Source organism: Patagioenas fasciata, chromosome 21, assembly GCF_037038585.1.
Source record: "Patagioenas fasciata isolate bPatFas1 chromosome 21, bPatFas1.hap1, whole genome shotgun sequence".
NCBI classification, from domain to species: domain Eukaryota; kingdom Metazoa; phylum Chordata; class Aves; order Columbiformes; family Columbidae; genus Patagioenas; species Patagioenas fasciata.
In genome coordinates this window covers 2482680-2506468 of record NC_092540.1, presented here as the reverse complement: position 1 = coordinate 2506468, position 23789 = coordinate 2482680, and the positions used below count along the sequence as shown (strand labels likewise).

Genomic DNA, 23789 nt, shown 5'->3' with positions numbered 1-23789 from the left:
CCCATCCCTGCGCAGCCGCTTCTCCACCGCTCCACCGGTGAGGGAGCCCGCGGGGTCCGCGTCGGGCCCGCTCCGGGGAGGCGCTTCCGCCTCGGCGGCGAGCGGCGCCCGGCCCTCTTCCGGCGCGCGCGGTCACGTGGGCGGGCTCGGCGCTCGGCCCGCCTGGCCGGCTCGGGGCTCGGCTGGCTCAGTCTGGCGCGAGCGGCCGAGCGGCCCAGAGCGGCGCGGCGGGAGCGGCGGGGGCATTCGGGCCCGGGCGGCGGAGGCGGCGGCGGGAGGCGGAGCGGGGGGGGCCCGGGAGGGCGCGGCGGAGCCTGGCGGCGGCGGAGCGGCCTGGGGGCTCCCCCCGGCGTGCGCGGGCCAAGCGGGCCGGGCCGGCGGCCGCGGCGGGGCTATGATGCGCCCGCTGTGGGGCTCCGCACCCCCGTGTGTCCCCCAGGCAGGTCCGGCCCGCGGCTGAGAACCCCCCACCGGCGGTGAGTGCGGGCCTGGCGGGCTGCGGGGGGGGGGTGGTCGGCGCGGCCCGGTGGGCTCGGGAAGCCTCGGCGGCCGCGCGGCGGAGGCCCGGCCCCCCGCTCCGGGCGGGGGCGGTGCTGCGGGCCGGGCCGCGGGGCGGGGAAGGCCCGGGCTGGCGGGGCCGTTCGGCCGCGGCGGGGATGGCAACGGCACCGGGCCGGGCTGGCGGCGCCGAGCTCGGGCCGCGGCGTGTGGGAGCGCCGGGCGCTACCCCGGGTGCGCTGTGCCCGGGAGAAGTTTGACTTATGCGGTGTAGATTTCCCGTGGACTCCGTTTTTACGTTGGAGCGGGGAGAGGCCGGGATGGGGTGAGGAAAAAGGGATCTTAATTTTCTCAGCGTCCTCCCACTTCCGCACTGTTTTCCTCTCTTCGGTGCCGTTTTCCCTTTTTATGCTGGGATTTCTGTAGCCTTTAGAAAGCTGGATAAAGACCTGTCTGCTCCTTATGCTGCAGGCGGTGAGTGGAAGTGCAGTATTTCCACTGGGGAGCCTCATTCTCTGCGTGCCCTTAGGATCAGCAGGTCAGAAGGGTGACTGGCAAGGTGGCAGGCACCATACAGTGCTTAGAAAAATACCTTTAATTCTGCTTCTTGTTCTGGCCCAACCTGCTGCCCCTCAGCGGTCCTAATGAGTTCTGCTCTCCCTTTCCAGGTATGGCCTCACAGCTGCAGGTGTTCTCCCCTCCGTCAGTATCCTCGAGTGCCTTCTGCAGTGCCAAGAAACTGAAAGTGGAGCCCTCTGTCTGGGATGTTTCAGGACAGAGCAGCAGTGACAAGTATTACACCCACAGCAAAAACCTCCCAGCAGCTCAAGGGCAAGCCAGCTCCTCTCATCAGGTAGCCAACTTCAGCATCCCCGCGTACGATCAGAACCTCCTTCTCCCCGCTCCCTCGGTCGAGCACATTGTGGTCACGGCAGCCGACAGCACGGGCAGCAGCGCAACCGCGTCCTTCCAGAACAGCCAAACCCTCACTCACAGGAGCAACGTTTCTTTACTGGAACCCTACCAAAAATGTGGATTAAAAAGGAAAAGTGAAGAGGTCGACAGCAACGGTAGTGTGCAGATAATTGAGGAACATCCACCTCTCATGCTGCAAAACAGACCTGCGGTGGGTGCTGCGGCCACAACCACCACGGTAACCACTAAAAGCAGCAGTTCCAGTGGTGAAGGGGATTATCAGCTGGTCCAGCATGAGATCCTGTGCTCTATGACAAACAGCTACGAGGTCCTGGAATTCCTGGGCCGAGGGACGTTTGGGCAGGTGGCGAAATGCTGGAAACGTAGCACGAAGGAGATTGTAGCCATCAAAATCCTGAAGAACCATCCTTCCTATGCTAGGCAGGGCCAGATAGAGGTGAGCATCCTCTCTCGCTTGAGCAGTGAGAATGCTGACGAATATAACTTTGTTCGCTCCTACGAGTGCTTTCAACACAAGAATCATACATGCCTTGTATTTGAGATGCTAGAACAGAACTTGTATGATTTCTTAAAGCAAAATAAGTTCAGTCCTTTGCCCCTGAAATACATCCGGCCGATTCTGCAGCAAGTGGCCACTGCCTTGATGAAGCTGAAGAGCTTGGGGCTGATACACGCCGATTTGAAACCAGAAAACATCATGTTGGTGGATCCCGCGCGCCAGCCCTACCGAGTGAAGGTGATCGACTTCGGTTCGGCCAGCCACGTGTCCAAGGCCGTGTGCTCCACGTACCTGCAGTCGCGCTATTACAGGTAAGTGCTGACACGATGCTCCCTTCCGTGTGCTGTGTGAGCAAAGTAAAGCTGATCCTGGTGGGGTACCGGGATTTTCCTCCACAAATACTTAACTCTTCTGCCAGTAGCTTTAATCCCAGTGAGAAGGGGGAGGAAATGATCAGCCTGTCCCCTGCTCTGCACCATTTCTGGAAATTTCTACTGAAAATGGTATATAAATAAAACTTCTGCTTTGCAAGTGTGACGTAGTATGCAGTCCAATACCTTCCTCTTAGCCCTAATTAGTGCAGTAAGTTGATTTTACCCTGTCACTAGTTTGTGACAGAGCAAACAGTGAAGCAGTATGCTACTAGTGTAATAAGTAGTGCATTTTGGATTTTTTGCCCTGATCTGGAACTAGTCCATTCACTGTGGTCATTTAGAAGGGGGAGAAGCCAAAGGGATGCCAGTTTCTTTTTATCCTGCTTCTTCTGCTTCCGTCTTTGTCTGAACCCGCTTCAGGAGCACATGACTTCCTGTGTCAACCCTAGATGAGTTGCGCTTCCATGGGACCTGTCGCTCTTCTAAAACAGCGACGAGCGAGATCTCTGCTTCCCTTAGCAAAATCTAGAAAAGGCTTCTACCCTACTCCTGTTGAAGAATTAAACTATGGGCAAAAATGGTAAAACTCTGAAACTGTGTAGATAAAGCAAACCGTGGGTTTTCTTCCAATTCTTCCTCCAGCTTGGTTCTGTTAATTGTGTGTGTTTCAATACAAGTAGCAGTAGACGTCAGTAAATTGATTCAGAAAGAACTCCTGGCATCAAAGGGACATGAAAAGGTCTGTGCTGCGTTGTCAGGGTGGCTTTCGGTGGAACGTGAGCTCACTTGACGCAAAACTTAACTACTATCTAGTCCTTCCAGCCGAGACGAGCCAGAGCACTCGAGACACTCCACCCTGTGTCTCTGCCCTGTTTGATGTCTTTCCTGTCCTCCTAGCTCCAGTTTAAAGCCCTCTCTTACTGTAGGCTTGTTCTGTTCGTCCCTCAATTTCCTTGTATTCTTGCCCCCTTTGTTTTGTTTTTAGTTTTTCCTCCCTCCAACACCGAGCACCAGCTTTCTGTGACATTTCTTCCATGTGATAGAGACTTTTCTTAATCCATTCCTCATGATCTTCATTCAGCTTGTTGGCCCTGATCTTTTCCAGTTCTAAACTATTGCTGTATTTTGTAACGCAGTTGTCTTCTGTGTTCCATGGCTCTGTTACGATGCTCGCTGTCTAAAATGCGTTATCAGTTTTTCATTGTTGTTGCTTTGCAAGAGGTGACCACTGATCAAGAATCTGCTCTATCTGACTTGCAACACATGTGAGCAAAGCAGTTTGGGGAGGCACATAGTGCTTTCCAGCTTCTGATATCGTAAAAAACAGGTTCGCTGAGGCAAAAAGCAGCAAGGGGTGATAAATATCTTAAAGGGGCTGCTGGGAATGAAGTGTGTGAACTCCAGGCCTGTTCTGCCTCCCTGATGAGGGGTGACTGACGCTGCCAGAAGGGCAAATAACCTGAGATTAGATGGTGTTTAGGACTGTCTGCTTGACTGAAGTTAAGAATGCTGTGATGTGGAAAGCTAATATTTAGAGATATATAATTAGTTTAATGGTGATGATTACTAAAATCCATAATCTAGGAATTTATGGAGATGGCATAGAAACCAGCTTATTGTGGGAGAACCGGATTGCTTTAACCATATTCACATCAAACTAGTGTTCAGATGAGTTCTAAGCTGGAATTTTTCAGTGCTGTGCTTAATAAAACAGTGTAGACCAAGTCTTCATTTGGTTCTGTCAGCCATTAAAAATAAACTTTGTGTTCTGTGTTCAGTTTTTTGTCCTCCATACCTGTTACTGGCGCTTGTGTAACCTCTGTCTCCTGTAGAGACATCTAAACCAGCCAAACTCAGGTACTGTAAGGTGAATTTTTGAAGATATATATACACATACATATATATATATACACCGTAGAAGAAAAAACCTTCATACTTGTAAGCAGTGACCAGTCCTGAGATCTGTTAGCAGGAATTCCCCACCTGAAAACCAGAATATATGCTCGTTATAATACACCAGGTCTGGAAGGGTATGGCTGCTTTTGCTGTCCCTGGGGAGGACAAAGGATGCATGGGAGCAGACAGCTGGCAGAAATGAAACATCCCTGGGAAGCCTGATCTGCCTGCTCTTCCGAGAGTGAGATTCACTCGTGTCCTGTGTTATATGTCAGTCTGGCCATCACGCGAGTCTTATTCAGATCCTGACATCCTGATGTTCCCTGTGGGTCGGTGTAAAGGCGCCTGGCAAACTGGAGCTCCTGAGCTGAAGCACTGAACAATTTGGGCCGTGAAAAGGCGACACTGGGTGCTGAGGGAGCTCAGGGTGCAGTGGTATCTTTCTTACCTCTGCGTTGGGCTACATGACCTACTTCTGTCCCAGTCCTGCTGGCCTGGAAGCTGCAGTGCGTGCTGCCAAATCTCGCCCTCTGCTCGCTAATCCAGCTCTGAGCAGCGATCACGTTGTTCACCGCGTTGCTATTTGCAGTTGTACAAGCTTCGTGTTACCGTCGTGCTCCACAAGACAGGCCTGAAGACCCGTGTGTAAACATGGCCTGTTTTGAAATGCTGAAAGTGAGTCCCGGATTTTTCCGCTGCTGCTGTGAATCCTCTCTCTTTTGAGAGTGCCTGAGTGTATTTGCCAACTTTGGAAGTCAGAGTTTGGCAAGCGTGCATGCAAAGAAAGAATGTTGTTGATTTCTATTTCAAAGAGCTTAAGATCGTCGAATCACTTCAGTGCCTGACAGCCCGGCTATGGAAGTGACCTCTGCCTGTTGTTCTGTTGCAACCAACATCTCACAAGGCCACCAACTGTGGTGGTGTGAAAGGACATGAGAGAGATTGGGATTTACCATCTCTGTCCTGCAATCAGAATGAAGTCAGGTGGCTTGCGAGGTCATTTATTCAGTTTTAGGGACTCAATTCCTAGAGTTCAGCCTGCTATCATTGCAGTATTGATGTTTCAGGATATGTAAGTCTATTCCAGCATATCAGTAAAGCCTAACAAACTACCACATCCAGCCTTTGTTGCCACTAATCTCTCTCTCTGTTGGAATTGATGGCATTTTTTTTAATGCACTTGTGAAGGATTAACATACTTTGCTTATTCCATGAGTTTGTTTGCTGGTCCAAACCAAGGAAACTTATGCATGCAGCACTCCATGTGCCAGGTGTGGGTCCTGTCTGAACTGGAAACTCCTGCAGAAGTAGGATAATCAGAAGGATAACACAGTGTGTTGCTGATGTCTAGTAGACTTATATGGGGTTCTGAAAACCCTATGCGAATGGCTGCATCGTACCCGCTCTGCTTATGAAGGCCAAGGTACTACAGAAGTGGATTCTTCTGTTTTGCACCTGTTAGACAATAGAAAGTTGGATCTATTTTATCGGAGTTAAACGTTTAGCAGGACATTCAGCATTCAAATATCAGATACGTATTGTATTTGCACAGTCATTTTTTTTTATTTTCATGTATGCGAAACAGTTCCAAAGTCGATTGCTGCCAGGGATAGACAAACAATAAGGTAGAGACGGATAAATGTCATGTAGAACAGGCGTCAGAATGTCTTAGCTTAAATGATCTATTATTTAGATTACTAAAGGTGTATGATTGTTCTGGTTTTGGGGGGTTCAGACATACCAGAAGAACCTCCGTGCTTTAAACCTGACCAACAGAGGCTGGATATGAACTCAGTGCAGGAGGCAGCTGGTTCAGGTCTCTTATGTTTTTTGGTAGATCTTGTGCTTTCTCAGGGACACCATGATGGGTACATTTGTTTTGGAGACCGGCTCATGGTAACTGTGTAGTCACCTAGAACAAAAGCTGTATCCGTGTCATGACAACACTAAGGGTGATTAATTGCAGAGTCAGTGCTGTGTACAAACATTTGGGAGGTACATTCAGGCTGAACAGTTGAGGAAGGTGTCATATCTATTGACACCTGTACATTATGCAAGCCCAATATTCTAGAATTCTGCAGAAAGACCAGAACTGGTTTCAGAGCCTTTTTCAACAACAGAAATATATCCACATTGCAACACAAGAAATTTAATGCAAGCCCTGGGGTGTGTTATCTCAGTCACAACCAGAAAACAGATAACCTGGAGTTTAGGACTTATCTGTCTTCGTTTGCACTTGCGTTAGTTACACATGAAGATCAAGGTTTTTGTGTTTCCTGTACTTTCCAGAGTAAATTCCCACACCAGCTCACCTGGTTTTTGCAGCTCTTGGGTTTTGTGCTGTATGCAAATGTATGACCAGAACTCGGCCTAACAGAACGTCAGCAGTTGGTTTCAGAGCTCCATAGAGGTGAAAAGTTGTACTAAAGCATCCTTTTGTGTTATGAGTCAATCCCAGGCACAAATCTCCCTGAAATTCCAACCTGTTGCAGAAGCAAATCCTCCCTGGAGTCTGAGGTTTTTTCATCACCTTCTTGTCAAGGCCAGGCAGGTAGAGTTTGCATTAGGTGTGGTTCAGAAACCTGTAACACAACCTTGCAGAGCAGTCACAATCGCCAACTGTGTTCTCTCCATCCGTTTCAAACCCAAAACTCTCCAAGCAAACCCCGGGTGAAAACCCAGTGCTAGAAACCGAGCGGCTCTCCAAAGAGCTCCTTTTTCTGGCTCTGCAGATGTGCTTCTTTTCCACATGAAAACAGGCAGCCTTCTTCAGCTGATTACCTGGGATCTTGAGACCTTCCCCCAGAAAAATCTGAGCCCCATTTGCTATAATTTTCTTCTGAATTCTCTTAGGGCAGGTTGTGTGCTATCTCAGGGCTGCTTCACACCATACATACTGTCAGGTATAATTACACTGCTTACTGAAGGAGTAGCTTTGTATCCCAGTTGCATAAATGCCACCTTAGGAGCTGGGGGGCACCACAGCAATAAAATGTGCCACTAACTGTTAAAAAAGTTGGGGTCTGTTAGGCCACTTGAAGAAATATTTCCTGCTTTCAGGTGAATCAGTTTGCCCCAGTTTTACCTGTGCTCGGGGTGGTTTGTAGGAAAGAAAGGAGATTAAAATTTGTTTTCTTTCTTTTTCACCAGGGCTCCCGAAATTATCCTGGGTTTACCGTTCTGTGAAGCTATAGACATGTGGTCGCTGGGCTGCGTGATCGCGGAGCTGTTTCTGGGCTGGCCGCTGTATCCGGGAGCGTCTGAGTACGACCAGGTGAGACCACGTGGTTCAAAGGAAATCACAGCGATCGGCGTCCGGACCCTGCGTCACATTTCATCTCGTATCAATCATCTGTCGTCTTCATTTTCTGTGGTGTTCCCATTGCCTGTCTCTCTCTGTTGTACAGGAGAGCACGGAGTTCCATGTGTTTTGAGTTGAACGTAGTCACTCTATATATAGAGTTAATTTACAGTTAACCCTCTGGCTTCCAAACCCTAAAGCTGTTGAAATGCCTTCCTTCCAAAACAGAAGTGAGGTGTGTGTCCTGGCTTGAGACGCCCTCTGTAATTTCACCATGAGGGCAGTTTTTCCATGTGGAGGCAGGGCAAGCCCATCATTCCTGCCCTGTTAATACCCACAGCAGCGCTCATGTTTCATGCAAAGTGTGGGTTCCAAACCGTCTCTGAAATACAAGGGCAAGAGCCTGAAAAGGCATCTTGAACTAATTAGTCCTCACCGTGGATACTTAGCGTTATTACCTGGGCTAGCCAGTTGCCTATAAAAGGGCAAAAAGTCTATACAAGAGGTTTATTTGAGGATGACTCGTCCAGTGCGGTTTTTATGCTGTTAGCTTGTTACAATGTGTAGTTTTCCTTATGTGATAAAATATATGAAAACTTACTAAGTTTGAAAACTTACTTGTGTTAGATCTTCCCAGCACTGTAAATTTCCAAAGGAAACACAGTGGTACTACTGAGCAGCGTGAGTTAGCGTGGTTTCCTTGCACGCTGAGTTTTGTGTAATTCTGAGAAGCTTATCTAGTCGTGGAGGTGGGTGGAGGTGCTTTTTCCATTGCTTAACAGATAGGATATTGCAGTCCTTTGTGAGGCAGCAGGAGGTGTGACTCCATGTGCTTGATTTTGATATCTCAATTGCCCTTGAAAAATAGGGATGACTTGCTTTTGTGTGTTCTGAGATTCTACAGCAACAACTGAAAGCTCAGCTACAACTTAGGAGAGAGGGGAGAGCCATGACAATGGCAATGGCACATTTCTCACTGACAGCAAATAGAGGGGAGAGTCATGACAATGGCAACGGCACATTTCTCGCTGACAGCAAATAGCATTAGTAATTGTGCAACATCTGGAATTTTCTTTCCTAGATTCGTTATATTTCACAAACTCAAGGCCTTCCAGCGGAGTATCTTCTCAGTGCGGGAACGAAAACAAGCAGGTTTTTTAACAGAGATCCGAATTTGGGATACCCACTGTGGAGGCTTAAGGTTTGTCTGTCTTTTTAATTCCCAATTTTGTTTTGTTCATTGATGACTTGATATAAATTTACTCTCAGTTTTAGTGCGATCCAAAAACATCCCGAGTGGAGATTTGATTTGAAATGCTGTTCAGAGATAGCTGATTTGTGTATTTTGTTTCAGAAACAATACAGACCTCCCGGTGCTCAGCTGACAATAGCAGCTGTGCGTGATAGCACCAGCAAAGAGTGGGTGTTAAAGTAATTGAGATAATGGTTACTTATTATGGCCTGCTCAGTCTTGGTGCAGCATGTCATCTTGTTGTCATCTCCTGACAATACAAAGAGTAAAGGAGGGAGTGTTCATGGCGGTGTTTGTTAGTTTAACAGAAATATATTTGTGTATTGGCAGAGGACAGGAGAGTATCGGATATATGCTTCATTTGCATTTAAAGCTGGGCGGCAAAAGAATCTTGCCGCATTCTTTGTAAAAGAGCAATTTGAAACATTTATAGCCTCTTCCTAAATCAGAAATCATCAGTTCTTCTGGCATTAGCACTACCTAATGAAGCCTTGAAATGAAATCATCCTGTTGTTAACTCAGCTTTGCAATGAGTGATCTTTCCAGTTGAGGAAATGGGAACCCAAGGCTGGTTTGGTTTGGCCGTCTGGCACCTGCCACCCGGCGTGGCTCTTCTCTTGCTGCTTTTTCTTAATCAATACACGATATCTCTGTTTATATTACCAAACGCTTTCTTTTCTAGACCCCAGAAGAACATGAGTTGGAGACAGGTATAAAATCAAAAGAAGCTCGGAAATATATATTCAACTGTTTGGATGATATGGCGCAGGTATGTGGGCGTCTCGTAACACACAGATAACTATCTTGTTAATTACACACATTATTGGGATCTCTAAAAATGAGGCTCCTGTGCTGGAGAGTCCTCTTCCTTTGAGAACATTGATGTAGGTTTGTGGTGGTGCTAATTTGCATCAGAAATCACCGTATTAAAGACTATCAAAATGTTAATTGTGGAGCTGTTAGAAATTTGTTGGGTTTTCTTAGGCCTTGAGCTGGTAGATACGACAGATGTGCTTATCTGGTTGTCACTAGAAGTAGTCAAGCACCTCCGGATGTAGTCAAGCACCTCCGGCCTCTTATTTGACTTGGGAAATATTGACAAGAACGACAGATCGTTCTGTTTTCAGAGGTAAAATGAAGGAATATGTGAGTGGTTTTAATACCATGAGGCCTTGAATCTCAATTTTCTATTGCTTTTGATGCTGTTATCGCTTTACATCTGCATGGAGAATGTAGAATCTTGCCATTCTGATTTGCTGGTAATACCAGGCAGTGGAGAATGGGTCTGGTTGATACCTGTTGAACAGACCAACTTCACGTTGAGATGAGAATTCCATCTGTGAGTTCGACTCTTTCTATAGAATGAGTAAGGGAAAGGTTGTGTTAGCACTCTAGTACCTAAAGTTAAGCTGGCTAAGAGACAGAAGTGCTTAATATTTTTCCTTGATGTGAAATTACTGAATTGTTAAGTAGCAGTTAATTCGATGTTTGTGTGAACTGCTCTCATTTTATTTTCAAGGTGAATATGTCTACAGACTTAGAAGGGACTGACATGTTGGCAGAGAAGGCTGACCGAAGGGAATACATTGACTTGTTGAAGAAAATGTTGACAATTGATGCAGATAAGAGAATTACTCCACTGAAGACTTTGAACCATCCGTTTGTCACAATGACACATCTCCTGGATTTCCCGCACAGTAATCAGTAGGCTGCCTTAGATTTCTTGGTTTGTTTCAGGAGGACTCATTTGAAACGCAGAACAGCACTATTCTGCTTTCTATCAGTGCTGTTTGCCGCAGTTTCAGGCTGATCTGAAAATAGCAATGGCACGTGTAAGGAATGGAATGTTCATAAGCTTCCTTTTCATGTTTTAGGACATTCTTTGTTGTTTTTTGTTTTAAAAAAAGAACCTAAACCTAAAGGCATTTGTATAAAGTTGGGAATCTGTCGTGTCTTTGTACTGGTTTTACATATCTGATATTTTCCTTCTGTCATTCTGTTTCAGTGTGAAATCTTGCTTTCAGAACATGGAGATTTGCAAGCGAAGAGTTAACATGTATGATACAGTGAATCAGATTAAGAGCCCGTTCACCACTCACGTTGCTCCTAATACAAGCACAAATCTGACCATGAGCTTTAACAACCAGCTCAACACAGTACACAATCAGGTACAGCATCTGTTATCTGTTTTACACTAATCAAAGAAACCAAGCAGTCTAAGTTTGTGCCTTCAAACCTAATCGTGTTCCGCAAAATACTATATTTGAATTGCTCTCCGGAATTTGTAGTCTTGTCTTGACATCTCATTTTCCAAAACTCAGACCAAGGCCGTCTCCTTACTTCACGTAATCACATTTGCCTGTTGGTTCAGCACCATAAGTGAAGTTGGTGCAATTCATAGTTTTCTCCTTTGTTGTTGTATTACCTGAAACCTTTTCCTAGTGTTTCCTGCATATCATAATACTGATGGCTCCTCTTGTTTGTTTTATAACAAGTAGGAGTGATAAATTTGATTTATTGTTGTGTTTTTTTCCCCCTAGGCCAGTGTTTTGGCTTCCAATTCTACTGCTGCTGCTACTCTTTCGCTGGCAAACTCGGATGTCTCGCTGCTGAACTACCAGTCTGCCCTGTACCCATCGTCTGCAGCGCCGGTTGCAGGAGTGGCCCAGCAGAGCGTTTCCTTGCAGCCCGGAACCACCCAGATCTGCACGCAAACTGACCCGTTCCAGCAAACGTTCATCGTTTGTCCCCCTGCTTTTCAAAGTAAGTTGGAAAAACCCTTTGTTGTGGTGCTGTGGTTGCAGCTGGGCGGAAGCGAGAAGCTGTAATTTGCAGTAAATTGAGAAAGTGCAGAAGACCACGCTGTGCGTGTCGCGCGGAGCTCTTGCATCAGATGGAAGTGCGGAATGAGGTCAGGCATGTGCAGATGGTTTGGTTCTCTTCCAGGTCATGCTGGAACAGGTGACAGCATCTTACCTGCCCAGGCTGCAGTCTGCATCTGGTTGCTCAACCAGTTTTTCCCCCCAAACTGAACGTACCAGCATTCCGCAGGAAGCAGTGAGCAGAGCAGCCAGACCTATCCGAAAATAAGAAAGTGTCGTGCTGAGTTTTGTGTGCCAGGAGTGAATATCTGGTCGCAAGCCCTGCTGCAGCCGTGCGGTTTGCCAGCAGCAAATAGTCACAGATTACGAATCAGTGAGGCCAGCACAAGCCTGGCTCTGTTCATCCTGTTCATGCTTCTATCTGGATTGTGCTATATGAAGGGTTATATATGAACAGGGAACTGGTAGTGGAAGGTTTAAACTTTGAACTTAGTCTCAAGCAACACAGAATTAGTTGTCTGTGTTATCTGTGTTCCTGAAAACAACACTATGGACTTCAGCGGAGCTCTGGGGGCCTGGTTGTCCATCAGTGCCCTTTGGTGTACCAGGACTGCACAAATATTATGTATTTCAGGTGTATTTTGATTAGGATGCTTTTGTCAAAGAGAACAGCTTTTCTTTCTTTTCATCTGACCCTGTGTTCTGCCCTGACCTGGTAGGAATTTGATTTTGGAAAGAAACTGGAAAAACTAATGAAGCAGCTTAGCAGTGATGTGTTCTTGTCCTCCACAGCCGGACTCCAGGCAACTACAAAGCATTCCGGGTTCCCCGTGAGGATGGAGAATGCTGTCCCGATCGTACCACAGGCACCTGCAGCGCAGCCACTGCAGATCCAGTCCGGAGTGCTCACACAGGTAAATACATTCAATAAAAATCAATAGAGCACTGCAGCTCCTCCCACCATCCAGGAGAACCTGGCTGCCCCGCTGGGGCTGAGCTGAGTGCAGGGGCTTCTCCCAGCACTGCGAAAGGTTAAATGCAGATCTCAGACAGTGTTTTCTTGTTTTGTTTTGTTTTTCTGGAATATTTGAAGTCTAAACTATTTTATATCAAGTGCCTCCCTGGTTTTAGGCGTTTGATTTAATAACAGGAATATAGTTTTCAGCTGCTAAAACCAGGCTGTGTTGTTTCATGGGTGTGCACTGCTTTACAGGTAGTGCTGTACATTTTTGCCTACCCTTTAAAAATGTTTTAGAAGAAATTGTTTCTGTGAGACGCAAGATCCCAGAAAACAGAAGCGGCAACACAGATCACACTGATGGTCAAATTTCATCTTCAAATCAACAAAATTATTTCTGAATCCTTCTCCATTAGTTACATTGCTAGTGTGGATTAATGTGTAGCAGTGACTTACCTATTTATGTTGTTTGCAGCTTGAACAAATGCGATAGCAAAAGTCACAAATCGTTGTAAAATGTATTTTAAACATTAGTAATGTGTCATAAATTAAAACTACTTTATATTTCCAAAAACTAATGCTTTAATATAGAGAGTGTGCAGTGATTCACAGGTTTTATTAACTGAAAAATTGTAATTACCTTTATAATTAAACGCACTTTTATTTATTTGCATAGTTTTAGTTTTTACTGACGCTAACACATACTTCATTAGTTTTACTCTTCAGGCAGCATATTGTGCTTACCTAATTGTAGAGCAGTGATTTTTAGATTGGTCAGTCCAAATAATTGAGGTGGCATTTGGTGATTTGGTTTGTTTAGCCTAATTACGCGGGTAACGGTGTCCAAAACAAAGCAGAATACACCTGAAGGAGCCCACCTGAACCCAAGCTGCTTTTCCTGAGAGTGCAAACTGCACACTAAGTATCTAGTTTTAATTAGACGTTTGCTGGACTAATAAGCGTCTTGGTAGTTCGATCACAGATAACTTTGCTTTTTCATAATACAAAAGACCCCCGGTGCCTTCTGTTAAATCCCGTAGTTTCTCTCTTTCCGAGAGCGCTGGCTGTGAATTTGCAGGCGCTGTGTCCCGCTCGGGCGCCCTTTGCGTTCTGGGTAGCGCAGCGCACACAGTGTAACTTCTCTCTGGGACCCGGTAGAGTATCGAGAGCTGCCCACTATCTCATTTAGACCTGTGTCACTGGACAGATCCCCTTCCCAAATTCCCCGTTCCTTGTGTTCCCCTCAGGGAACCACTTAGAGGAACGCGTCTGGGTGATGGTTTCACCGCATCCATTGCAATCCGGAGTCTGCCAGCGAGGCGAAACCTTTGCTGGCCCTATTTCTGAACCCGCTTGTCCTGCCTCCGTACGTTTGTTTCACTCACTGCCTGATCTACATTGCAGGGAAGCTGTACACCACTAATGGTAGCAACTCTTCATCCTCAAGTAGCCACCATCACGCCGCAGTATGCGGTGCCCTTTACTCTGAACTGCGCAGCCGGCCGGCCGGCGCTAGTCGAACAGACGGCTGCAGTACTGGTAATTGCCTCCCTTGATTGTGTTCACTAACTGAGTTTTTTGTTTTAACTTAGACTTGCAGAGGGCATGGAAGCATGTGCCATCTTGTGGCTGTGTTCTTGCTACATCTTAATGTCTTGTTGTTTTCCTCCCCAACATTGCTGAAGCACTGTCTGACTCTGACGTTTAGTGTGGCTCTGTAAAGAATCCAGATCCATTGACTATTACTTTTTGCTAGCCTAGTATTACAAAGCTCTTCTAAGCTATACTGTAGAAGAGTTATAATCATTCTTGTTCTTCGCTTACTGTCCTACCTTTACCTTTTGATTGTCGAATACGAAGGAATCAGCCTTTAGCTTGACTCTGCTACAGGTACCTGGATGGCCAGAATTTGAACTACTTGGCAAGTTAGCTACATATTTTGTTTACAACATGTGTAAAGCTGCTTTGCATGTAGAAATGTTTCAGGTGATGAAGCACAGGCTAAAATCTCTAACGACAGCAAATTCTTTAATGTATTCCTTTAGAAGTCGATTTCTCTTAACCTCTGTTGAACATTGACAATAATTTTCTGGCCTTTTGTTATTTGTAGCCAATTACAGGTAGCTTCCTTCATCCAGATAAAGATATCGTTCTTCACAGATACTTTCAGTTCATATGTATTTCTTGGTTGAAATTAAAGGTGAGCTCTAGTATCCAAAATGGCAATGGTTAGTTTTTAGGCTATTTGGACCAATTTTTAAAAAATATGGGGAAGGGAATAAATACACCTTTAAGAAGCATAAGTTTTCAAAATTGTCCTCTTCTGTATCCATTTGGCACCTGCATCGGAACAACTTTGTAAGTGCCACAAAGAAGTCATTGTAAAACTCCAGAATCAGATCAGTGAAGCTTACGAAAACATTGCAGTGCACTGAAGTGCTGGTATCCTCACATGTCTTTCAAAGCACATCCCATTATGTGAACCATGTTGTTTCTTGTGGCTTTAAAGTGGTAGTTTGAGTGTCGTTTTCTTCCAAGAGGGGGAGACCTCTGCTGAAGTGGAATTTGCTCAAGTCATACCTGTACTGAAATTAAAACCCGCTCCTTTGGGTTCTCCCGAACCGAGGTGTCCGCTCCGTGTTTCGGAGGATGGGAAGCAGGAGAGTGGGTTCTCCTGGGTCGCGGCTTTGAGCTGAACAGACCCGGAGATGCATCTCCTTTCCTCTTCAATTCGGATTGCTGAAAGGCTGCAATCTAGGCTCACAAAACGGCAAGGGGTGACTGTAGCAGAGCTCGGGACACAAGTGAGTCGCTACCGATGTTTTCAAAAGTGCATTTGGGCTTTTGATTCAACAGGCAAATTCAATTTTCCTGTGTGTGTGCAGTGGACTTGATGTTCAACTCCCCTGTACAGGCGTGGGGGTCAGAGCCAGCTGTCTCCAGACTGTGAGCCTGGGTTCTGAGTTCCTCTGGAGGATTAACCATTTCTGGTTGGATTCTGGGAGCCTTTGGTGTGAATTTGCTCACCTTTAGTGCTTCCAACACTTCTCCCTTGCTGCTTCCCCTGAGTTTGCATTAGCCATTTGCTAAGCTTTGCATATTTTTGTCCTTCCTCTGTCAAAACAGTTCGTCGCTTGGAAGGCCCGATTTCTGCCTCTCATTGGGAATTTATATCTTGCTGTATTAAACTCTCTGCTTTGTCTTGTGCAGGTGTTGGCTTTTGGAAAGACGCATGGTGTGACTTTTAACATATTTCTCTTTTTTTTGTTTTTAATATATATATTATTCTGCTTATGTTGGCAGAGGTTTTAGCAGTTCTCAGCTTTGAAGGCTTCTTGTTTGGAACCAGTATTTGTAATAAGTGGATCTGTTACTTGCAGAAATATTTTATTTAAAACAGCAGGCAGTTATGGTTTTGCAGTTCAAATTGCTGGAAAGAGAGCCGTGTATTTTCAAAATCATAGAAATATCGTACTGCCTCTTTCTTTATTGCATTGTGGCCATTGGGACAGGAACGTTAAAAATATGAATGACTTGAAAATATCTTCACACATCTGCCTTGTAACTACGTATTTCTCAATGTGGCTTTTCTTAAACGCTTTAGTTGAGGTGGGGTGAATCCCACCATAGTGACACTGTCTCAGTTCGAGCCCTGTGAGGCAGAAAAAGAGAAAGGACCAAATTGGCTTCATATTTTGGAATCCTTTGGCAAAGCGGCGGGCGTAAACTTAGATACAGAAACAGTGCCGACCGCTCACACTGCAACTGGCGGTACAATACCCACTGCACTCTGCTGTGCCATATCAACGCTCTTTCCCCAGCTGACATCTCTGATACCAAAGGTTAGCAAAGCATCAGGGGAAGCTTGTTCCTCCGCTTTCCTCATTCTCTTACTGTACCGAGACCTTTTGAGAAAGTGCAATGATGTTGCGTTATCTCTGCAAGTTAACAATCTACACCAGTGCATTGATTGCTTGGAACAAATCTCTTGGCATCGGTAGGAACTGAAATCTAGTGAGGCCATGTCTCTGTTTGTTGTTTTGCAGCAGGCCTGGCCGGGGGGAACCCAGCAGATTCTCCTTCCTTCCACCTGGCAGCAGCTCCCGGGGGTTGCTTTGCACAACTCTGTTCAGCCAGCGGCTGTGATTCCGGAGACGATCAGCGGCAGCCAGCAGTTAGCTGACTGGAGGTAGGGATTGTGCACAGGGTCCAGCTCTGTGCCGAACGGGAACCCGCGCCATCGCAGCACTTCTCCCTTCCCTTCCAAACCAAGGGGCTTGGTGCATCTTGCGGTGCCTGCAGCGCAGTGAGGGGATTTGGGTCTTTTTTTCTTTCCCTGCTCTAGGAATACACATTCCCATGGAAATCAGTACAGCACCCTCATGCAACAGCCATCGCTACTGACCAACCACGTGACGTTAGCTACAGCGCAGCCTCTGAACGTTGGGGTTGCTCACGTTGTTCGGCAGCAGCAAAGCAGCAACGTGCCAGCCAAGAAGAACAAGCAGCCGGCCCCCAGCGCAGCCAAGTAAGGCTTTCCTTGCCCTGCCTGGAAAGACTGAGGGTGTGTTTGTGGATGTTGCCTCTATGGTGTGAAAAACTGGTCTTATCATCACAGAGGCATTGCCTGCCTAACTTTTTAAGTCGCGTTTAAAGGTGTCTTGGAAAAAGTCTCTATACTGCAGTCACTATTACAAGTCATATTGATTTCAGGGGGAGTGCAAGGGATGTGGCTGACCGAGCGCTTTACTGCACTGTACAAGGGGGGTTTTGCACATTCAGAGTGTGTTGGTGCTGTGGCAACACAAGTGACAGAATCCGCATCTGTCGAAGGAGGGTTAGCAGGTTTCTGGCAGCATTCAGACTCATCAGCCCTGTTCAGAGCATCACTGGGTGTGTTGCTCCCTCTGGGGTGTGTTCTGGGGCTTGCTCTGGTGCGAGTGTGTGCGCTGAGGTTCTCCTTGTGCGTGTCACGTTGTTTCTTCTTGTGTGTGTGCTCTGTTCTTAATGCTGGGGCTGGTTTGTCCTGATGTGCTGATGCACAGCTGAATACTGCTTTGGTTTTCTTTCAGGCCCAGCTCAACTCTAGAGACTGTGCCCTCCCAAGTTTACTCGCTCATTGGGAGCAGTCCCCTGCGCTCCACCTCCTCCTCTTCCAACGTGCTCGTCCCGGTGCAGGAGCAGCACCAGCCCATTGTGATCCCAGACACTCCAAGCCCCCCCGTCAGTGTCATCACCATCCGCAGCGACACTGATGAGGAAGAAGACAGCAAATACAAACCTGCCAGGTAGGAAGTTCGTTTAGCAAGCCAGTCCTGAGCTCAGCCCAAGCATCACGGAGAGTGGGGAATGCTACAGGCAAAGCCTTGGCTAGGCTTAAAAGCACTGTGTAAGGCAGAAAATTCTGCATCATGTTGGTTGAGCTGTTTGTGCCTCTAGTTAATCAGAACTTCATACAACAAGGAGGGAAGGTGTGAGATCCCAGAGGGAGATCTCCGGTGTCTTGTGGTAAAATCTAGAATGTTCCTCATCTGTGTTTCTTTTTGTGTTTTTGTTTTCCCAGCAGTTTGGGCATGAAGCAGAGATCCAATGTCATCAGCTACGTGACTGTTAACGACTCCCCCGATTCCGACTCCTCCCTGAACAGCCCCTACGCCACAGACCCCCTTTCCTCTCTCAGGAGTACGGGCGGTGCCCTGGAGCAGAGCAGGGGAGCAGCTGACAGCTCCAGCTCTCGGACCATCATCGTGCCACCGCTGAAAACACAGCTCAACGACTGCATCGTCGCTACCCAGGCTTCAGGTGGGTGTGCTGTCCCAGGCTGTGTGCTCAGGAGTTTTTGCCAAGGCTCAGGTGCTGTCTTATCCCTGACAGTTTTAGACTCCGTGTTGGGTCTTCAGCAGCTTTTGTTTTCACAGCTGCTGTTCTGAGAGTGCAAGTCTTGCTCTACTTTCAGTTTCATTGATAGATTTACCTTTTCTATATGTTTGGCTGCATTTAGAAAGGTCTGTAAAAATTCCCAATGATTTCGTGTAAAATCGGATTTTAAATCGTGACTGAAGAAAAGGCTCTATTGTGGAAATACCCCTTGTGTGTTCTTTGGTTACCTGAGCTGGTTGTCACAGTGTGTGAAAGGGAAGAATGGACTAAAGTTTTGACATCTTCCAGGCATCCTGAGCAGCACCAGTAAGACCAAACCAGTGGCCTCTGTGAGTGGGCAGTCGTCAGGATGCTGCATCACGCCGACTGGGTACCGCTCGCACCGCGTGGTGACAAATGGTGTGCAGCCCCTCAATCTCAGCCAGGTGAGCCACTGACCTTATCTGCATCTTCGAGGAGTGGCTGAGGGACCTGGGGGGTTCAGCTGGAGAACAGGAGCTGAGGGGAGACCTTCTGATCTCTGAACTGCCTGAAAGGAGCTTGGAGCCAGGGGGGGTCGGGCTCTGCTCCCCAGGAACAAGCGCCAGGAGCAGAGAAAACGGCCTCAAGTTGCACCAGGGGAGGTTGAGGTTGGATTTAGGAACAATTTCTTCCCCAAAGGGCTGTGGGGCATTGGAACAGGCTGCCCAGGGCAGTGCTGGAGTCACCATCCCTGGAGGGTTGGACAGATGGACATGAGGTTCTCAGGGCATAGGGCAGTGCCAGGGCTGGGGAACAGTTGGACTCGATGGTCTCGAGGGGCTTTTCCAACTAAACTGATTCTGTGATTCTATTCTCTCTGCAGAACCAGCAAACGACAGTGCTGGCCTCACAGGAGAGAAGTGGAAACGCCGTCCCCCGTAGGCAGCAGGCTTACGTGGCGCCCCTCACGTCAACTATTTCTCAGGCTCCCTACACGTTTCAGCACAGCAGCCCGGTGCATCCCCACCTGGCCACGGCCAACGCGCACCTCTCCAGCCAGCCCCACATGTACACGTACGCTCCGACCACGGCGGCCACGCTGGGCTCCACCACCTCCATCGCCCACCTCTTCTCCCCTCAGGGCTCCTCGCGACACGCCACGTACGCTGCCCACCCCAGCACGCTCGTCCACCAGGTCCCGGTCAGCGTCGGCCCGAGTCTGCTCACCTCCGCAAACGTCCCGCCTGCCCAGTACCAACACCAGTTTGCTCCCCAGTCCTATATTGGTGCTTCCAGAGGATCTGCTATTTACACTGGATACCCACTGAGCCCTACGAAGATCAACCAGTACTCGTACTTGTAGTTCCCACTAAAGCACTGTCCTGCTATAGGCCCGAGAGAGCGGAGAAGGATTTCAGGTGAACCTTTGCCTGGTAATGACTGCCCGGTTTTCGTTTCTCCTTGATCTGGTTGTGTGTTGTTCAAAAATGTCTCTAGTGAGTGCAGTCACTAACTGAGCAGCATGCTTCGTTACCAGTACGAGGGTCACTAATTAAGTTTTTAAAGATTTTGATTACTTTTTATAGATGCTTTTAAAAAGTTCATGGTTACATTTATTTAAAATCGTTCTGTTGTGCTCATGGAAAGGAGAATGAAAATTAGTGTCTGGGAAGACAGATCCCGATGACTTTTTTAACTTGTGTAACTTAAACAAAAAGCTTAGCAGATTATATTTTAGCAGCTTGCACAAATCCATGTTGCCACTAAAAAGTGATGCACGTTTATCTCATTGTGTTGCTGGGGCAGTTTTAAAATCAAGTTTAATACTTTTGTTCTCTAGTACACTTTGTCTCTAACAAATTGCTGGTTCTGCAAAAGCCATTACATCTCCGTATATGCTACTGGCAACGTTTTTCATTTACTTCTCTTTGTTTGAGGACTGGTAGAGGTGCTGCCTTGTACCAGCAACGCTGGGTGTTCAGGAGTCCACGTAAGCCTGGGAATCGTTTTTGTTGTGTCTCCATAACACGGCTGAATTTTTCTTGCGTTCATTGCCGAATTCTTTTAGGTTTTCAAACCGCATTCAAGATCTCACTGTGTATCAGAGCTCAGCAGCTTTGCCAGGACGCTGCAGTCTTCGGTTGCGAATGAATAGCGCAGCATCGCTCTAAAATTTGGTTTCTGCAGCGTGTTAGGTGCCGGCCCTATAACGGAGCCGGGTTCCTTCACAGAAGCACAGGGCTTTTCTTCGGTCTGTTTGTCTTAATACTTTTCCTCACGTGGTTCATTTAGGAGGGAGTTGAAGTTGAAGTCCAACGAAACATCACTGTATTGATGTGTACAGCTTTTTATACTCGGTGAGCGTATCCTTCTGGATATGTCAACAGCTACTTTAAAGCGCTCTTACAAGACTTGTATACAGTACGTGCATGTAGGAATCGAAACAAAAATTGACAAAAAAAAAAAGGAAAGAAAAAGAAAAAAGGAAAAAAAAAATCCAGATTTTAAAGTTTATTACTGAATTTAAAACTATTTTAGAAGTTTTGTATTGGTGGTGTTTTAATATTTTACATAAAATGAAATATGTACATATTGATTAGAAAAAAATATAACAAGCAAAACTTCCTGCTAACCCCAAACGTTCTGTCTTTGTAATCAAAATGTGTAGTGATTATACTTGAACTCTGTACGTAGTGTTTGTCTAATCCCTGACCGTTCCTGGGGATGGCGTCGATGTATCCTTTGTATTTAAACCAAAATGAATTGATTCATGTCGGAATGTATGTGATATAATGCAATGGTTAGAGCTCATCACTGTAGCACTGGGAGAGGAGTAGAGCTTCGGGCGAGGAGAGGAGACCTTCTGATTTGTTTTGCACAGGTATGTGTGATGAAGAGTTGTTTGGTGTGTCCCCTTATTGTAGTGCCTTAAATGATGCCGTAGTGTGACTAGAGTTTACAGTGAGCTTGCCTTACGAGGGACCAGCAACCCCCGTCGAATTGAAGCAATTCACTCAGCTTACCACAGCAAGACCCGCAGATCTGTCGCGTAGGTGCGTTCCTCTCAGTTTTAACGCCGTCATCAAAAAGCTACGTTTTGGGTTTGGTTTGTTTGCGTCGTTCTTTGTTCGGAGTGAAGCGATGTTTCCTTAAAGCTTTTTCCTTCAAATGGCACATGTACTGTTAGATGTCTGTCAGTGCATTTCGGATAAGGTAGTGCTGGGAATGCATTGGAATGTTTAGTCTAATACTGCGGAAGTGATTAAATATGTGCAATCACTTTTATGGTAGATTAGTATGGTGTTACCTTGCCCCACGTTAATAGCAGACATTTCTTGTAAAATATTGCTAGCTTGGTGATAGAATATTTATACCAAAGAGAGCCTGCTGTAAAGCACATAATACCATTAAAAAGTTTTGTAACGCTACTGCTAGTGTGGAGTTGTTGGGAAGGTTTGTCCGCTGTAGCCCTATTAGTGTCCAGAGGAAATACTCACTTTGGGTAATCAGTGCAGCTTATCGAACTCTGCTTTGTTTCCTTGGGTCCCTTGTAGTAGGAATTATTTCTCATCTTCAGTACGTAGATTCAAGTATCTTGTCCAAACGGATGATAAACTGGCTTGGGCGATCGTATAACCGCAGCAATAAGAGGTTTGGCGACCTCGAACCGCGGCTGATGTTCCGTCCCCGTGGAGGAGCGACCAGTGCAAAAGTCACTCCTGAAATTCCACGTTATTGAGAGAAGAGCCTGGCCTGGCCTGAGATGGGTGAACTGTTAAAGGTTTGGCGTCTCTTCCGACAGGGATCAAGGGCTTTGGAACGGGACGGTAGCATTAGCGACGTTGTCGGGTGTGTTTTAGAGCACGTCTGTGGGCGTGCGGACAAGCGGCCGATGGTGCTGTCCCACGTCGTCGCTGTAAACGATGCTGTTTGTTGCCCTGGGCACTTTCTTTCCTTCCATCTTGCGTTGCTTGTGTTCAGTGCTTGCCTCGAGATACCTCTTGGGTACAGAGTTGTGCCTTTCCATCGAAAGGCAGAACAAGCTCCAATTCCTGTTGCAGGAAAACATTCCCTGCTTCACAAATAGCAAAGTGTTTGCCGTGAAATCCTAATGGAAAAAAAACCCAAACCTTTAGCAAAATATGCTAATAATTTTGAGAAGAACTTGCCCGCTTCCCCTCCAAAAGCAGATTAAAATACCCACTTAGAGTCCCTATTACTTGGTTGAACCCAATCACACGTACCCACACAATGTGGCATCGTCTCTTCCACCGTCCAGGTTTCCAAAAGTCATTGGAACAAGGGGGACGAGATGGAAGGGACGTGGGCCAGGTGAAGCATTTGCCATTTAAAACAAGTGGTCGACGACCCTGAAACTCCCCTGGGACACTCAGTGTAACCCAAGCGAGCAAACCACCCGGCAGGGCCGGCTTTCCACCGCGGGGGTTTCTCCCGGTATGTGTTGCCCAGTTTAAGTCCATTGTAGTCTGCTCTAAGGAGACACATCCCTTCTTTCCATGCATATCCAGCTTCCAAATTACATTAAAGAATTGACTGCCGGCGTCGTCAGAGCCGCTACACGTATTTTGTAAAGAAATGTGCTGTCTCTGGGTAGAAATCGGAGTCCTCTTCAATGCTTTTAAAGCTACTTTGGGATTCACCTTTTGAGTATTTGACACCCGTGGTCCCGTCTGGGCTCTGTGTGATTCTTGACCAGTTAAACCAGTTGTTCTCTTACCCGATGGGTGTTTACGGAGGCGACCCGCGGCGTTCGCGATGGGACGCGGTAGCTCACCCCTGACTCCGCCGTTTCTTTCAGCACACGGAACTAAATTGCTTCTAAATGACAGGATTGGCACAGCCCTGCTTTCTCTTTTTATTTAAACTTCTGAATGGTGCCGCATGTCCACATGGTTGTTTGTTGCTAAACTTTATATAATGTGTGATTTCAGATTCAGCTTGGAATATTATCTATCTCACTACATGTAGCAGTACATTATATGTAATGTTAGTATTTCTGCTTGAATCCTTGATATTGCAATGGAATTCCTACTTTATTAAATGTATTTGATATGCTAGTTACTGTGTAAAATTCAACTTTCTTTTATGGTTGTGCTCTTCCTTTTTACAAGCCGCTAGATACAGGTAGTTTCTGACAATTACTGATCTATGTTTGTATTGCTGATGTACTTAGGGGGTATGTAAAAATCATTTTAACAAAAGAAATAGATATTTAAAAATTTAATACTAACTATATGGGAAAAGGGTCCATTGTGAAAACACAGTTTATCTTTGGATTCAATGTTTGTCTTTGGTTTTACAAAGTAGCTTGTATTTTAAGTATTTTCTACATAATATGGTAAAAATGTAGAACAATTGCAATGCATCAATAAAAAGGGTTAATTTTCTGTA

At 46.5% G+C, this 23789-nt stretch overlaps 1 protein-coding gene across 9 annotated transcripts; it reads left to right on the top strand.

The window, feature by feature from the left end:
• Positions 1-280: 280 nt before the first annotated feature.
• HIPK1 (homeodomain interacting protein kinase 1) lies at positions 281-23789 on the top strand. Of its 9 annotated transcripts, none has more exons than XM_065854260.2 (16): positions 281-476; positions 1167-2244; positions 7354-7477; positions 8586-8705; positions 9439-9525; positions 10276-10460; positions 10762-10924; positions 11297-11519; positions 12371-12492; positions 13941-14075; positions 16586-16725; positions 16882-17064; positions 17609-17824; positions 18100-18338; positions 18705-18841; positions 19261-23789. In XM_065854260.2, the coding sequence occupies exons 2-16, from the start codon at positions 1169-1171 to the stop codon at positions 19738-19740; spliced, it is 3630 nt and encodes a 1209-aa protein (XP_065710332.1). In that variant the 5' UTR covers positions 281-476; positions 1167-1168; the 3' UTR covers positions 19741-23789. The 9 variants fall into 9 exon arrangements, with proteins under 9 accessions (XP_065710332.1, XP_065710335.1, XP_065710329.1 ...); XM_065854263.2 differs by having other exon boundaries at positions 282-476; positions 18103-18338; XM_065854257.2 differs by having other exon boundaries at positions 282-476; positions 16583-16725.